At 39.9% G+C, this 15,577-nt stretch overlaps 1 protein-coding gene across 1 annotated transcript; it reads left to right on the forward strand.

The window, feature by feature from the left end:
• The first annotated feature begins 736 nt into the window (after positions 1-736).
• Positions 737-2,959, forward strand: LOC121975387 (pentatricopeptide repeat-containing protein At4g37170-like). Its single transcript, XM_042527002.1, has one exon. It carries the CDS (start codon positions 787-789, stop codon positions 2,800-2,802), a length of 2,016 nt encoding a protein of 671 aa, XP_042382936.1. The 5' UTR covers positions 737-786; the 3' UTR covers positions 2,803-2,959.
• The last annotated feature ends 12,618 nt before the right edge of the window (positions 2,960-15,577 follow it).

The following is a 15,577-nucleotide window of genomic DNA, read 5'->3' on the forward strand; positions in this document are numbered from 1 at the left end:
ATCTAGAATCGGACAAAGTATATAATTTATCTAGATAAATGCACTTAAACACCTAATTTATCCATTTAAAAACCTGATTTATGTATAAAAAAATTATATAATAAATCAGATAAGTAGCATCAAAAATCTATGATTCTATGTTCATATATTTTATGATATTTTAAGTGTATAAATCAGATTTATGAATTGTGATGGTAACTATTTGATATTTGTCTGTATCTAAAAAGAAAAAAGGGAGAAATTTTTTTTTATACAATTACTAATAATCTATTTTTTTTAAAGCCGGATTTATTAATGCTTTTCTTTTTCTCTTCTCCATCTCATTAAGCGTCCTCGCCACTTTTTTTTTCTTTGGATGAAATTAAGAAAATGTAGAAGATATCCTCTTTTCATAAGTATAAGCTTGAAGATGGATATACAATCCTCTGAGAAATAATGAAGATGAAAATTAAAAATCAACCATTATCATCCCTATAATAAAAGGACAGTTGGTAATTACAGATGGGTTACTATGAGTGGGCATCTTTTGATTTTTTTCCAAAATAAAAAATCGAAAATCATTTTAAATATATATTTTTAAAAATGTTTCATTATTTGCAAGATGAGGCGGTTTAAAATAATAATAATAATAATAATAATAATAATAATAATAATAATAATAATAATAATAGTAGTAGGCAGCGCAATATTAACGGTCAAGATCATCTCTTAACTGGATCCCAGCAATTTGCTTTTCATGTGATTCGCGTTTCCACGAGCACAGTGTAACACCGCCCACCGACTTCCATGAAGCCCCTTCCTCTCCGCCGCCTCTGCTCCCTCTCTAAAACCGTCTCCTCCTCAGCCGCTGCCGTCGCTTTACCTTCTCCCTCCCGACCTCCACCCTCTTTCTCCCTCTCTCCCGCGCAGGATCCTATCACTCTCCTCTGCGACCGAGGTCGCTTCTCCGAAGCCATCGATCTCCTCTCCTGCCAGCGCCGCCTACCCCCCAGCGCCCCCCGCCGCCTCGACATCTCCTCCTCCGCCCGACGCATCGCCTCCGCCGCTATTTCCTCCGGCGTCTCCCTCCCCCTCGTCCTCGCCAACCGCCTTCTCGACCTGCTTGCCAAGTCTGGCGCCCTCCCCGATGCACGCCTCCTGTTCGACTCATTGCCCCATAGGGACGTCTGCTCCTGGAACACTCTTCTCGCCGGGTATTCCTTCGCCGGGGACCTCGATGAGGCAAAGAGGCTTTTTGACCGCATGCCCGATAGGGATCACTTTTCTTGGAGTACCATTTTGTCCGCGCACTCTAGGCGTGGCCTCCCGGGAGAGGCACTCCACTTCTACCGCAGTATGCTGAGGGCAAGTAACGGAAAAGGTGCAATCTTTAGTAATAGATTCACAGCTTCCAGCGCCCTTGCTGCTGCCACTGCTGTCCCTTGCCTCCGGCATGGAAAGGAGATACATTGCCACATAGTTCGAATGGGCTTTGACTCGGACGCGATCGTCTGGAGTGCACTTTCGGATATGTACGCCAAATGTGGATGTATTAATGATGCACGACATGTGTTCGATCGGATTGCTGATAAAGATGTTGTTTCCTGGACAACTATGATTGGGAGGTACTTCGATAGCGGACAGAGGATGGAGGGGTTTTATCTGTTTTCGCAGATGTTAAGATTAGGCGTCCAACCAAATGAGTTCACTTTTGCAGGAGTTTTAGATGCTTGCTCGCATTTAGCTATGGAAGGCTTAGGAAGGCAGGTCCATGGGTACATGACAAGGATTGGATATGGTCCATTGTCATTCTCCGTCAGTGCTCTTGTGCACATGTACTCAAAATGTGGAAATATAGAAAAGGCCAGTGTTGTCTTCAAAGGGATGTCTCGGCCAGACTTGGTCTCATGGACTTCGATAATTTGTGGATGTGCTCAAAATGGGCATTCAGAGGAGGCAACAAGATTCTTTGATTTATTGTTACAATCAGGTACCAAACCAGACCAAATAGTATTCATTGGAGTACTTTCAGCTTGTGCTCATGCAGGATTTATCGATAAAGGTCTAAGAATATTTCATTCCATAAAAGATGAGCACTCACTGGAGCACACTTCAGATCACTATGCTTGTGTTGTTGATCTTCTCAGCCGGGCTGGTCGATTTGAGGAAGCTGAGGAGATTATAGAGAAGATGCCAATGAAGCCTGATAAATTCCTCTGGGCCTCGTTGCTTGGTGGTTGTAGGCTTCATAAGAATCTTAGATTGGGAAAACGGGCTGCTGAAGCATTGTTTGACTTAGAACCTGAGAATGCAGCGAGTTATGTAACTTTAGCTAACATTTATGCGGCTGCTGGCATGTGGGATGAAGTGGAGAAAGTCAGAAAGACAATGGACCAGTTAGGAGTGATCAAGAAGCCTGGATCAAGTTGGATTGAGGTTAAGAGAAAATTTCACGTGTTCTTAGTGGGAGATAAGTCACACCCTATGACAGAGGATATTTATATGCAATTGGACAAGTTCAATAAGAGAATGAAAGAGGAAGGATATGTCCCGGACACAGATTATGTTCTGCATGATGTGGAAGATGAGCAGAAGGAAGAGAACTTAGCGTATCATAGTGAAAAGCTCGCAGTTGTATTTGGGATCATTGCTACTCCACAGGATACACCTATCAAAGTTTTTAAGAATCTACGAATTTGTGGAGATTGCCATACTGCTATCAAGTTTATTTCTCGGATTAGTCGAAGAATAATCATAGTGAGGGATTCAAGTAGGTTCCATCACTTCAAGGAAGGGATGTGTTCCTGCAGAGATTATTGGTAATTGAGCCATTTATCGTTCTTTTTGGTGAATGAAAGGATCAATTGGTAACTTGAGCTATTTATCATTTTATCTTTTTAGTTTGATTGGAAACAAATATTCTGTTGTTTACCAATTACCAACATGCTTAGCAAATAAATGAGTCATGCTTATTTTCGGATATGCTTATTTTCTGATGAAGTACGACCTTCACCCATGTCGGACCTGTGATTTAGGGGCATGAGGCAAGCATAAAAAATGGTGCCCTCACAGCTAGATATTTATATATTCTTTATATATATTTTAATTAATATAAATATGACCGTTTTTTAACATGAATTTTAGAAATAAACAATATATATCATCTAAAATAAAATGTCATAAGCAAGATAATTTAAATAAAATATAAAATTCATGTTCGGAATCAATATATAGTTGTTCGCCTCTTAGTTTCTAAAATGAAAGTATTGATAAATTTACATAATCAATTTTCTCATTCATTTTTTTCTTGATAAATAACATAGTCAAATCATTAGTCTTTCTTGTAACATAGTTGATCGGAGATAAATTTTGATCAATTTCAATTTAGAAAATTCTTTTTGGTAGATGCAACTGTAATTGATATAGTTAGCAAAATCCGATAAGCAATGTAAGCATTTAGATAACAACCATTCATTTTCTTCAAATAATTTAACACCAATCACTCTTTTTGATTCTTTTAGTAATGAGTATCATAAGAACTTTAATTCAAGATATAAATCTGATCCATCAACATCAGAATGCCCACCATGTGCTAAAGAATCTTGAAAATTGACACATGAGTGCAAGAGATCATTATCAGCAATGAACTTCAATCACTCTAAACTAAATAGAAATCCAAACGTTTCTTCTGATCTTGAGCAATTATAAATAGGAAGAAATTAGCTTGAAAAGATTCTTTAGGAGACTGAGTTATTTCTTCACTATTTATCTCATCAAATTATCTTTTTCTTCGAATAATATGTTTTTCTTAAAAAATAGGCTCAATTCCAATTTCACTTGTAATATGTCCAGTTTCAATCAATGCTTGCATGTAAGATATTGCACATGATTTTTGAAGATTTGCCACTAGTTGGTAAAAGAAGAAAATAATGAATATATGCGTTGTATAATGCCGAAAAAGGACATTGTTTTATGACAACATTTCATCGTATCACATAATATGAGATTAAGAGTGTGATATCCACATGGAGTGTAGAAAGCTCTATGATTAATTTTAAGTAATCTACTTTGTACACCCATGTACTTTCCTTTCATATTAGATCCATTGTCATATTCTTGATCTCTTATATTATCAGTGTCAAGTTCGAGATTGCTCAAAATATTTTTTAACTCTATAAAATTCCCAAGCCTTGAAGTTTTATTTGTTAGTGCAGAATGTACTAATAATCAAACTTATATTTTGATGAATAACAATTAGTTTAAAGTAAGAACACATGTATTTGATATGCTTGTTAAGTGTGCAGACTTAAGTGGCTTGACGGATCTAGAGAATCAGATATCAGGCATAAAATCTAGATTGGTCAAAGGATTGGATTGACAGAACGCCCAATGTGTCAGAAGTATCTGACACATGGCAAGAGGACTCGGAGGGTCAATATAGACTAGACATCGAGGCGAGGAAAGATCTGGTGGGTCGGGGATCAAACGTTAAACATGGAATGTTTGGCACATGGTAAGTAAAGTAAGTCACTAAAATGGAGAGAACCAGTGAGGTCATGTCCTAATTTAGGATAAACCTTAGGGGATGATCTAATTGAGGAAATCAACCATGGTTTCTAAGTTGAGATCAAGATAGACTTATCTGTCTTTCTTTTTACTGCCTAGCTTCACTAACTAGAACTTTCTATTGTCTGGCTTCACTCATCAGAACTTTCACCACCTAGCTTCACTCTCTAAGGACTAACTTCACTTATTAGAACTTTCACTTTGCTTGGAGTTCACTCCTCTAATATTTCTCATTACCTAAAGTTATTTCCCCCTAGGTTTTTCGTCTTGCCAAGCATCAAGTCACCTTAACCTGCTTAGACTTTCTAGTCACTCGATAGACTACTCATCCTTGTAATTACTCAGTAGACTATTCACCCTTACAGTCACTCGATAGACTATTCACCCTTGCAGTTACTCATTAGACTACTCTTTGTATTCCTCCAGTTTTTATGGTTCTTTGAGTCTTGAATAACTTGTAGGCGCCCAATATATCGATACCTCAAGGTAATTTTGATGTGATCAAACAAGTTAAGTTAGGTCTTGTTGCGTTTAATCTTGTGTCTAAGTGTGCAGGAACTTAGGAGCACAGGATGTCGAGCAAAAGATGCAGCTAGCGAAAAGGACAACACGGGAGAGAGCCGACGAGCTTGGTGCATCTGAGGGACGAGTTGCTGCGGAAGAGTATACCGATGGATGAGAAGGGAGCGTGCGGTGTTTTTGAGGGACGAGAAGTCGGAGCGGAAGATTGCTCGAGGAGCAAAAGATGCAGCTGTCCGACGGACAAAAAGCTGTGGAAGAGTATGCTGGCAGACGAGAAGGAAGCATGTGGCGATTCCGAGGGACGAGAAATCGGAGCGGAAGACCCGGACCGATGCGAGCGAAACTGGAGTAGGAGACCAGGACAAAAAATCAACAAAAGCTTATTTTTGGTGCTCGGGGCACCCAGACCGATCCTAGGCGCTCGGACCAGGTCGGGGCGCCTGGACCAGTCCGGGGCGCTCGGGGCCCAATTTTTAGCCAAATTCGACGTGACACATACCGTTACATCGGGGATAAAATATTATTCCATTTTAAGAGCCTGGAACCCTTCCAGGCACCCCGAGTAGGGCTATATAAATAACCCTGCTCCCAGAAGCTAAAAGAATGAGAAATATCTAAGCAACACTTGTACACACTTCCTTTTCTGTTTAGCTTCATCTTTCTATGCTTTCATTGCTTTAAAGAGACTTCTCCGCATGAAGGAGAAAATAGTGCGACTTCATCTGCCTTGGATTAACAACCTTCCCGGTTGTAATCAAGTAAACCTGTGTGCCTCTGTCTTTTAGTCTTTTTAGTATTTCTTATATGCAAGTGTTATTTTAATTAAGCTATTTGTTCGAGAAAGGTTTTCTTTTGCTTAATTTGTGCAGGGGCTATTCACCCCCCTCTAGCCAGCCACTAACGGTCCTAACAAGTGGTATCAGAGCAAGGACGCCTCAGAAGAACTAACCATCGACTGAAACAATGAGATGGTCGGAGCTAACATCTATCTACCAACGTTCGAGGGGGAGTTCGCATTTTGGAAGCGACTAATGGAGGTATTTATTAAAACATATCTTAATATTTTATTAATAAAGAAATATGGTTATGAAGCACCAATGAACGTAAATGGAGAAGAAATTGAAAAATACCTCTGAACCAAAAAGCAACGTGACGACTTTACGTCAAACGGTAAGGCTGAATATCATCTAATAAGCGTACTATTGATATAGGATCTCAACAGAATTGACAACTACCAAAGTGCGAAAGAACTTTGGGAAAAGTTCTTGAAGCTCTACAAAGAACCAATTGAAGCCGAATCCACCTCCTCGATGGACACTGAGTCGTTGTCAGAAGAATCCAAGATCGAGGAAATTGCCTGGACAACCCTTATAGCCGAATTCCTTCCTGAGGACACAAAAAGATCATCCCAAATGAGCATCGATGAAGGGGAAGAGTCTTCGGAAGAAAGCAGCTCCACAGGGGGAGCATCAGAAGTCGACATGGTAAATCAGGTAGGGTCTCTACCTCCTGACCAAATGTTTAAACTTATAAAAATATTGTCAAAAGATTCTTACAAATTAGAAATTGAAAATAAAAAATTATTAACAGAAAATAATGAGTTAAAAGGAACTCTAGTAATAGTTTGTCGATTAGAGGATTTCGACAAAATAAAAATAGAAAATGAAATGTTAAAGGAACAAATACAAACTTTAAAAGTTTCTGCACGCTCAAAATTCTCTGCTTCGAATTTTAGCAATTATAATGGACTAAATTGAAAATTTAAATATCACAATGGAAAAATTAGAAATTGTCAAGAAAGCATGTACCCAAAAATTTCTTGTTAATCCAGTAGAAAGAAATCTATTTTGGATTCCAAAATCATGCTTGTATTAAATTTTTGTTGCAATTGAATTTTTTCCGCAAAATTCATTTTGAGTTTAATTATTGTTCAAAATAAATTTGATCCCAATTTTTGTTGAGAAAGAGGAACTCAATATTTATCTATAGAAAGAATCTCAATTTTTTTGTAACATTTGAATTTTGTTATTTACAATTTTCAATTATTCCGAATGAGATATCCTTGCTAACTAAGAAATTTTTTTCTGAAATATTTTTTGAGTTATTTATCTAAATATAATTTTTTAAGAATTTTTAAAATTATAAATCTTGAAAATGTATTTTCTTTTGTCAAAATGCATGCTCTATACATTTTTAAGAAAATATTTCAAGATTTCCAAAATTATTTTAAGGCTTTCAATTTCGATTTTTTCCCTTAGACCTGTGTTTAAGATTGATCAAAATTTTTAAGTCATTTTAACCTTATTCAGAATTTTGTTTGTTAAATGACTTAAAAATTCTTGACGAGTTACCCGTAGATTTTTTTTGATACCCCATTTATTATGTGATCAAAGGGGGGAGAAGGGAAGATTTAAGTCTAGGGGGAGGTATTCTATTTTTTTTTTCAATTTTTGCACTTTATTGCAAAATTTATTATTTTGACTTTATGTTAATTTACCCTAACTTAACTTGGGTTGCTCACATCAAAAAGGGAGAGATTGTTGGTACTCCATGGTAGTTTTGATGTGATCAAACAAGTTAAGTTATGTCCTATTGTATTTAACCCCGCGTCTAAGTGCACAGGAACTTAGGAGCACAGGATGTCGAGCAAAGACACAGCTAGCGAGAAGGAAGGCACGGGAGAGTGACGACGGGCTTGGTGCATTTGAGGGACGAGGTGATGCGGAAGAGTACACCAGCGGATGAGAAGGGAGTGCGCAGTGTTTTCGAGGGACGAGAAGCTGGAGCAAAAGATTGCTCGAGGAGCAAAAGATGCAGCTGTCCGAGGGACAAAAAGCTGTGGAAGAGTACGCTGGTGGACGAGAAGGAAGCACGCGATGATTCCGAGGGACAAGAAGCTAGAGTGGAAGCTTGCTCGAGGAGAAGATCGGAAGTTGGGTTCGAGTGAGTCCTATTCCGGATGGCCGAAATCACGTAAGCGAACGGAGCTGGAGCGGAAGACCTGGACCGATGCGAGCAGAACCGGAGCAGGAGACCGGGACCAAAAATCAGAAAAAAGCTTATTTTTGGTGCTCGAGGTGCCCGGACCGATCCGAGGCGCTCGGACTGATCCGAGGCTGAGGCGCCCGGACTAGGTCGGGGCGCTCGGACCAGGTCGGGGCACTCGGACCAGGTCGGGGCACTCGGACCAGGTCGGGGCGCGGGAACCCAATTCTTAGCCAAATTCGACGTGGCATGCACTGTTGCGTCGAGGATAAAATATTATCCCATTCCAGGCACCCTGAGCAGGGCTATATAAACATCCCTGCTCCCAGAAGTTAAAAGAATGAGAAATATCCAAACAACACTTGTACTGTCACGCCCCGGGGGAGTCCCTGTCCGAAGAAATTTCGGCAGCACCTCCCTTGTACGGCTGACAATCTGAATCATTTCTACATGCACAATATACATCAGCCACAGGCGGCTGGAATATACACACAACCACACAGTTATATGATATAGCCTACTCGGCTGATACAATAAAAACACAACCACGCAGTTATATGTAAAGCAGCCCACTCGGCTGTACCAAAACCAAAACACAACGGAAAATGACAAAAACCAAATACAAACCAAACACAAAACTGCTAGCCGGCTAGGCGTACACAATCAACAACCAATACAAAATATCACATAACAACTTCAACACTCCAGAACAAAACCGGAGCACAAACTAAACACACTGACACATAAAACAAACAAAACATAAATGAAACCGATAGATCTTCTGAGGTGACGTGGGGACCAGCAGACAGGATACTCCAAGCGACATCATAAATAACCTGGTACCTGAAAAAGATAGTGTCCACGGGGGTGAGTTCAACAACTTAGCGAATACCAATAGACATGCCTAGTAAGATATATCTAACATCAATAAACATGGAATACAGTTTCCTAATCGTATATAGGAAATATGCAAAACTGAAAGGTAACTGAGGAAGCTGTACTCACCAGGAACTCCTATCCAGAACAAAAGGGTCGTCAAACCAGATACACAATATGCCTCCTGTATGCATGTCAAACAAATGCATCCACCAAAATACAGCATATAAGTGCAGCAAACATAAGCAAATAAATGCAATAAATGCATATGTTGCCAATGACATGGTCACCCCTGACGCCAGTCAGTCATCTCACACACAATGGTGAGACTGAGTGGGTAGGGCTGTGACAACCGTGCACTCTGACGTCACTGCTCCTGATGAGTGACCGAGTGGACGGGATGCTGTCGGAGTACACACATACTCCTACCCCAAATCATAAATGGGGGAGCGCAATGCTCTCATCTCCCGGTACACCATGACGAGAAGGGATCCCTGACGTGCTACCATGCTGCGTCACACTACCCATGAGCGAACCAACGGAGCACCGAACAGAGCAAATTGTCGTGCTACCATGCTGCGTCACGCTACCCATGAGCGGACCAACGGAGCACCGAACAGTGATGAAACTGGCGATATGCTCTACAATAATGGAGCAGCCTATCACGCAACATGCAATCATGTGAATGATGCATGACACTAAGCATGACAACATCCTGAACGAATCCATATATATATATATAAATGTGTACCCTAGTACAAGTAAGTCAAATCCACAGATCTAGGGTATACAGGTCCTCTATGGTATAACAACCTAGATCCTGAACATCTCCACCTCAGTAAAATATGTACCAACATGGATCAAAACAAAAGAGTCTAGGTACATAGATCAGATATGATATAAAAATATAAGTACACATGCCATATAATAAAAATCCAAAATCTAGTTCTAAACTCAGTAAAGCATGGTATGTCACTTACTCTAGGAACTAAGGTACTCATGACAATGATCACAAGGCGTAAACATGGATACATAACCAGCGACAAACAGAACATGCTATGGGTATCAAACAGTGACATACCAAAGACAAACATGATCATTGCTTGTAGCTATAAAATACTATGCATATCCAATTGACAATATCATAAAAGATAAGTCAAGAGGTACCCGCCTTCATTGCGAAAATCGTGCCAATACACTTCCCACATCGAGGCGCTTGTCTCAAATCAACTTCCTGTATAACCATATAATATACAGTTTAGCTAGTTACATAAGCGACAACTAGCTAAACCCAAAGATTCAAACCCATAGATAAAACCCTAATCGAAATAATTAATCTCAATTATGTCCTTCTCAAGATTAGATTTATACATAAATCATCTCTAATCCAAAATCAAATCATCAACAGTTTTCCAATCCAATTTGGAAAATGATACATACATCACAACCAAGAAGGCTCACAACCGAAGAAAACCTGCCATTGGTAAACAATGGATGGCGCTAAAAGAAACTACTGCCAGAAAAACCCAATTCCAGTGACACCTTCGTAGACACCCGGCTGAAGAAGCTGCTGCTGGAATCATGAGCAAAGCAGAAGGTAGGGTGACACCGGCGATATACGACAACGGGGTGCTGTCCCAGACTAGGGCAGAGAGGAAGGGAAAAGGGTGATGGCCGACCCTAGGTGGTTGTGATGCCAACTCCTCTGCGGTGGCTAGCGACATCGTCGCTGATTCTGCTTCAACGAAGGAATGGCGACGCTGCTCGGGGCGAGAGAGAGTAGCGGCGTCGACAGGGCACAATGGCGGCCGACGACACTTCCGCGTGGCGACGGCGCAAGGGAAAGGGAAAATCAACGCTGCTCGGCCGGAAGAGAGAAAGAGACGGGGAAGATCGGCATTGCTCGACCGTCGGGAGAAGGAGAGGAGAAGGTAACCACCGGCGCTAGGAGGTTAGGGCACGGGTGAGTTCGGCGGAGGAGAAGAGGAATGGCACGGGGGAAAAAAAAATGAGGGAAACAGCGAGGGAAATAAAAGAAAAGAAAAAATAAAACAAAAAAAAATAAAATATTTCCTCACTTAAATGGGGCAGCCTAAACAGGCTTTCCCGGACCTCGTTTTTATTCCCGTAAACTCGTCCATTCGGTCTCCGAAAAATTCTGAAAAAATTCCCAGAAATTTCAGAAAATTTCCTTATCATTATTCGTTATTTTTTTTCGGTATTTTACATTCATGGGGGTATCGAGCTCAGATAGTATCCTCGAGCTCCCAGGTAGCCTTCTCATCCGAATGATGCTATCATCCGACTTTAACCAGCCGGATAGTCTTGTTCCGCAACTGACGCTCTGTCCGGCCCAGAGTCCGTACTGAAACCTCCTCGTAAGTGACACCAGGCTGAACGGGAACTGGGATATCTGTCAGCACATGTGCGGGGTCAGCTACGTATCTTGTACACACTTCCTTTTCTCTTTAGCTTCATCTTTCTGTGCTTTTATTACTGTAAAGAGGCTTCTCCATCTGAAGGAGAAAATAGTGCGACTTCATCTGCCTTGGATTAATAACCTCCCTGGTTGTAACCAAGTAAACCTCTGTGTCTCTTTCTTTTAGTCTTTTTAGTATTTCTTATATGCAAGTGTTATTTTAATTAAGTCATTTGTTCAAGAAAGGTTTTTATTTGATTAATTTGTGTAGGGTCTATTCACCCCTCCCCTCTAGTCGGCCGCCAATGGTCCTAACACAGTAGTGGCACAAGGGGAGGGAAATAGTGTTGCCAGCTAGAGAATCAGCAGCTTGCTGCTTATGGCCGAAGAGGTGTTGGCGACATCAAGCCAAGCTCGCGGCAGGGGGAGAACCAGCATAGGAAGGTGTCGTAGATGTGAGGGGAAGAGGAGTAGCTTTACAACGACCGACGATGTCTGACGGGGGTTCGCAGAGGTGGCTGCGTCTAGTCGGAGAGAAGGGTAGGTGGCGTTGATCAAAGCTAGGGCACAACTTTGGATCGAGCATCGCACAAAGGAGGCCAGAAGCTCTCACTCATGGCTGAAGAAGGGTCAACGATGACACTCACACAACTGTCAGCAGCATCCGACGATCAGACAGCGGTGGCGATCGAAGCAGTGCAGCTAGGGCACGAGAGGGGCGGCGGTGCATCAGGACCGAGGGGAGACTGGTGGCTCAACCCTCATGATGGTGATGACTGCGACATAACAGATCTAGCCTCACATAAAGGAGACAACGACGTCGAGCGATGGCATGGATCTATACTGACGAGATAGAGGGGAGGACGGAGAGGTCGACGGCAAGATGAAGAGAGGAAGATCGGGATCAGGCGAGGAATTAGGGATTTGGAGAAGCTTTTATACCCATACTTATATTTAATTAATTAAACCCTAAGTTAATTCTTCAATCAACTCCCACTTAAATGGTTATTCAAAACAGACTTTCTCTTAGCTCAATAGATCTATCCCCTTAAAATATATCATACGAACTCCGTTTAAATCTCGAAAAATTTCTAAAAAAATTCTGTAAGGTTATTTCTCAAATAACACTTATTATTTAATTATCGTATCTTACATTAATAATGCTTAGTTCCTGTAAAATAGTGTTATTCCAAATATAGTATCTATCCTACAAAATAGAGTTGGAACAAATATATATAGTAATGATTCACGAGTATGACAATAAGAATTATCTTGATCTTAACTTAGAAACTTCCATTGGGTTCTTTAGTTGGATCAACGCATAAAGTTTGTCCCTACTGGGACAAGACCACACCACACTTCCTTTAGGTTCTCTAGACTCGTTTGGACTTTCCCTGCTTAGTGTATGATAGTATGATTCACTAAGACATTTTTTGTAATATTAAATTAGTACAAAAGTAATAATAGTAATACAAAATAGTGTTGGTAAACTATACTTAGGTTTACCAAAATTCGCTAATCCAGTCGTTCAAAAACCATTCGGTCACACATGTTTGAAGTTCACTCCTCTAAGACTTCTCATTACATAGGGTTACCTCCCCCTAGAGTTTTCCACTGCTTAACTTCACTCACTATGACTTTTCACTGCCTAGCTTTACTCACTAGGGCTTGTAAGTAATCCGAATTAGTTTTAATATGGTCAACCAGGTTAAGTTCGGTCCTATTATGTTTAATCCTTGTGTCTAAGTATGCAGGAGATTAGGAACATAAGAATTCGAGTGAAAGACATAATTACCCAGAAGGATGGCACGGGAAGGGAGTTGATGGGCTCGGTGGATCCGAATGATGAGGTGCTATAGAGGAGTACGCTGGTAGACGAGAAGGAAGAGTGCAGTGTTTCCGAGGGACAAGAAGTCGGAGCAGAAGACTACTTAAGGAGAAGGTCAGAGTTGGATTCGGGTGAGCTCAAATCACCCAAGCGATCCTGAGTTGAAGACTGGACAAAAGTCAACTCTGAGTTGACCTTTGTCCGGGTGCTTGGACCAAATCCAAGTGCTCGTTGTTGCATATCAACTTTTGGTCCACGTCAGCAATACTCCTGGTTCTCGGATTCGGTCCAGGCGCCCAAACCATGATAAAATTTTATCTTTACACCGTTATATAGTCGTTACAAGCAGATAAGGCGCACAACTAGGGCCGCCTAGAGCGGGTCCAGGCGTCCGAAGACACCATGTCAACAAACAGCTACTTTTGATCAGTGGGCTATAAATAGAGCCCTTGTCTTCTTCATTTGAAAGACAACACTCACTGTAATCAAGTTTTCCATTCTGTTCTTCATTTGTTTGAGTTGTCAATGTCCTGTATGAGGCTTCTCCGCCTCCGATTTGTGTTGAAGAAGGAGTCGACATATAGAGTTTCATTTGCCTTGGATTAGCAATCTCCCTGGTTGTAAACCAAGTAACCTCGGTTGTCTCGTACTTATTTTATGAAATTTAGTTTCATTTATTAAAGTGTTTGTCTTAACTTAAGTCGAAAACTTTGAGAAGGGTATATTTTTCATTTCAGGCAATTCACCCCCTCTTGTTGGCCGCACAGGGAGCAACCGGACTTTCCACTGCCTAGCTTCACTCACCAAGACTTTTACCATCTAGCTTCACTCACTAGGGCCTAACTTCATTCACTAGGATTTTACTTTACTTGAAGTTCACTCCTCTAAGACTTCTCATTATCTAAGGTTACTTTCCCCTAGAATTTTTTTCTTACCAAGCATCAGGTCACCTTAACCTTCTTGGACTTGCTAGTCACTCAATAGACTACTCACCCTTGCAGTCATTCATTAGACCACTCACCCTTACAGTCACTCGATAGACTACTCACTTTTATAGTCACTCAGTCGACTATTCACTTGACTAGGTCAACCTGACCAAGCTCCATTAAATATATTATCAAATAAACATCAAAATCCTAGAGGTCGATCGCACCAACAAATTTCATTATTCTCAACATAAAGCTTCCCATTATCTCCCCAAAGTACCAAGTCATTTTTCACAATTCTTTGCACAACTACAATTATTCTCTTTAATACTTATTTCCAATGTTCTCTCTGCTTGTTAATTACTACTTGTATATTTTCATCAAATGTCTTTTTCTTTCGAAGTCTTCTTTCTAATTCAATTCAACTAGTCATGTAGTCAATATAATCTTTACTAGTTTCATAAAGATTGAGACATCAACTGGTATTCTTCCAATCTTTGTATCCTTCGTCAGCCAGATGACCAAGTTTCATTGTGGTCCTTTGAGTCTTGAATAACTTGCAATGGAAACAGAAGATCTTGTCCATAGAAATAGAATATACTAACCATCTTCTATCAATTTTCTCACCATTTGGTAATTGCCTCTTATAATGTGATGGATTGAAGTGTCTTCTAGTGTTATCAAGAGTAAACAAAATACCATCATCTTTTCTAGGACCTCTTTCAACTAGAAAGTTCCAAATATTTTAAATTTTGTCTCAATTTCCTAGATCATTAACATTTAAAGGAAATAAGATCTTTTAATTTATATCTTCATCACTGTCATTTTCAAGCATATTAATTTCACCTTTATCATTTTTAGATTGTTTTAGGTCTTTATTGTGAAGTTCATTCAATTCACTATGTTCTTGATCATTCAACTTATTATCAGTGTCATCCTGATTCACTTGTTCTACTACTTTTGTTTGCTCTGCTCTTTGGTTGCTAGTGAAATACTTATTAAGACTTCTTGCTTGGTTTTGAATTAAAGTTTTTACCTTTTGTTTTTCTTACTTGTTCCTACTCTAAACAATTGCTTTCTTATGGGAGGCATGTTTGCTAAAAGCCTAAATGTTAATCTATACCAACAGTTCATAGATTAAAATAGTTCTAACGTCTAAATGCTGAAAAAATTTATTAAATCATAATACATGTAAATACCATCGTGCTAAATCATAATTATATTTTTATCAAATCTTAAAAACTATGGTGGGCTTAAACAAAGAATTTGAAGATTTTATACCAATGTCATTGTGTGAAAAATGAGAAAACACTACATCATTGCTACAAGTACACCCACTTCAATTGAACTAGACTATAGACTTCCAAACAAATTCAATCATAATGGTCATAACTCAAAAGAGTCAACTATGTTAACCTTTGTTACTTTTGCACTATCAATTTGTTTCAGTCGAGGTCCTTTGTTTATTTTCCATTT

This window comes from Zingiber officinale, chromosome 4B (genome assembly GCF_018446385.1).
Source record: "Zingiber officinale cultivar Zhangliang chromosome 4B, Zo_v1.1, whole genome shotgun sequence".
Classification (NCBI taxonomy): Eukaryota; Viridiplantae; Streptophyta; class Magnoliopsida; order Zingiberales; family Zingiberaceae; genus Zingiber; species Zingiber officinale.

Coding starts and splice junctions, on each gene's coding strand:
- LOC121975387 (XM_042527002.1), top strand. CDS start 787: ATGAAGCCCCTTCCTCTCCGCCGCCTCTGCTCCCTCTCTAAAACCGTC.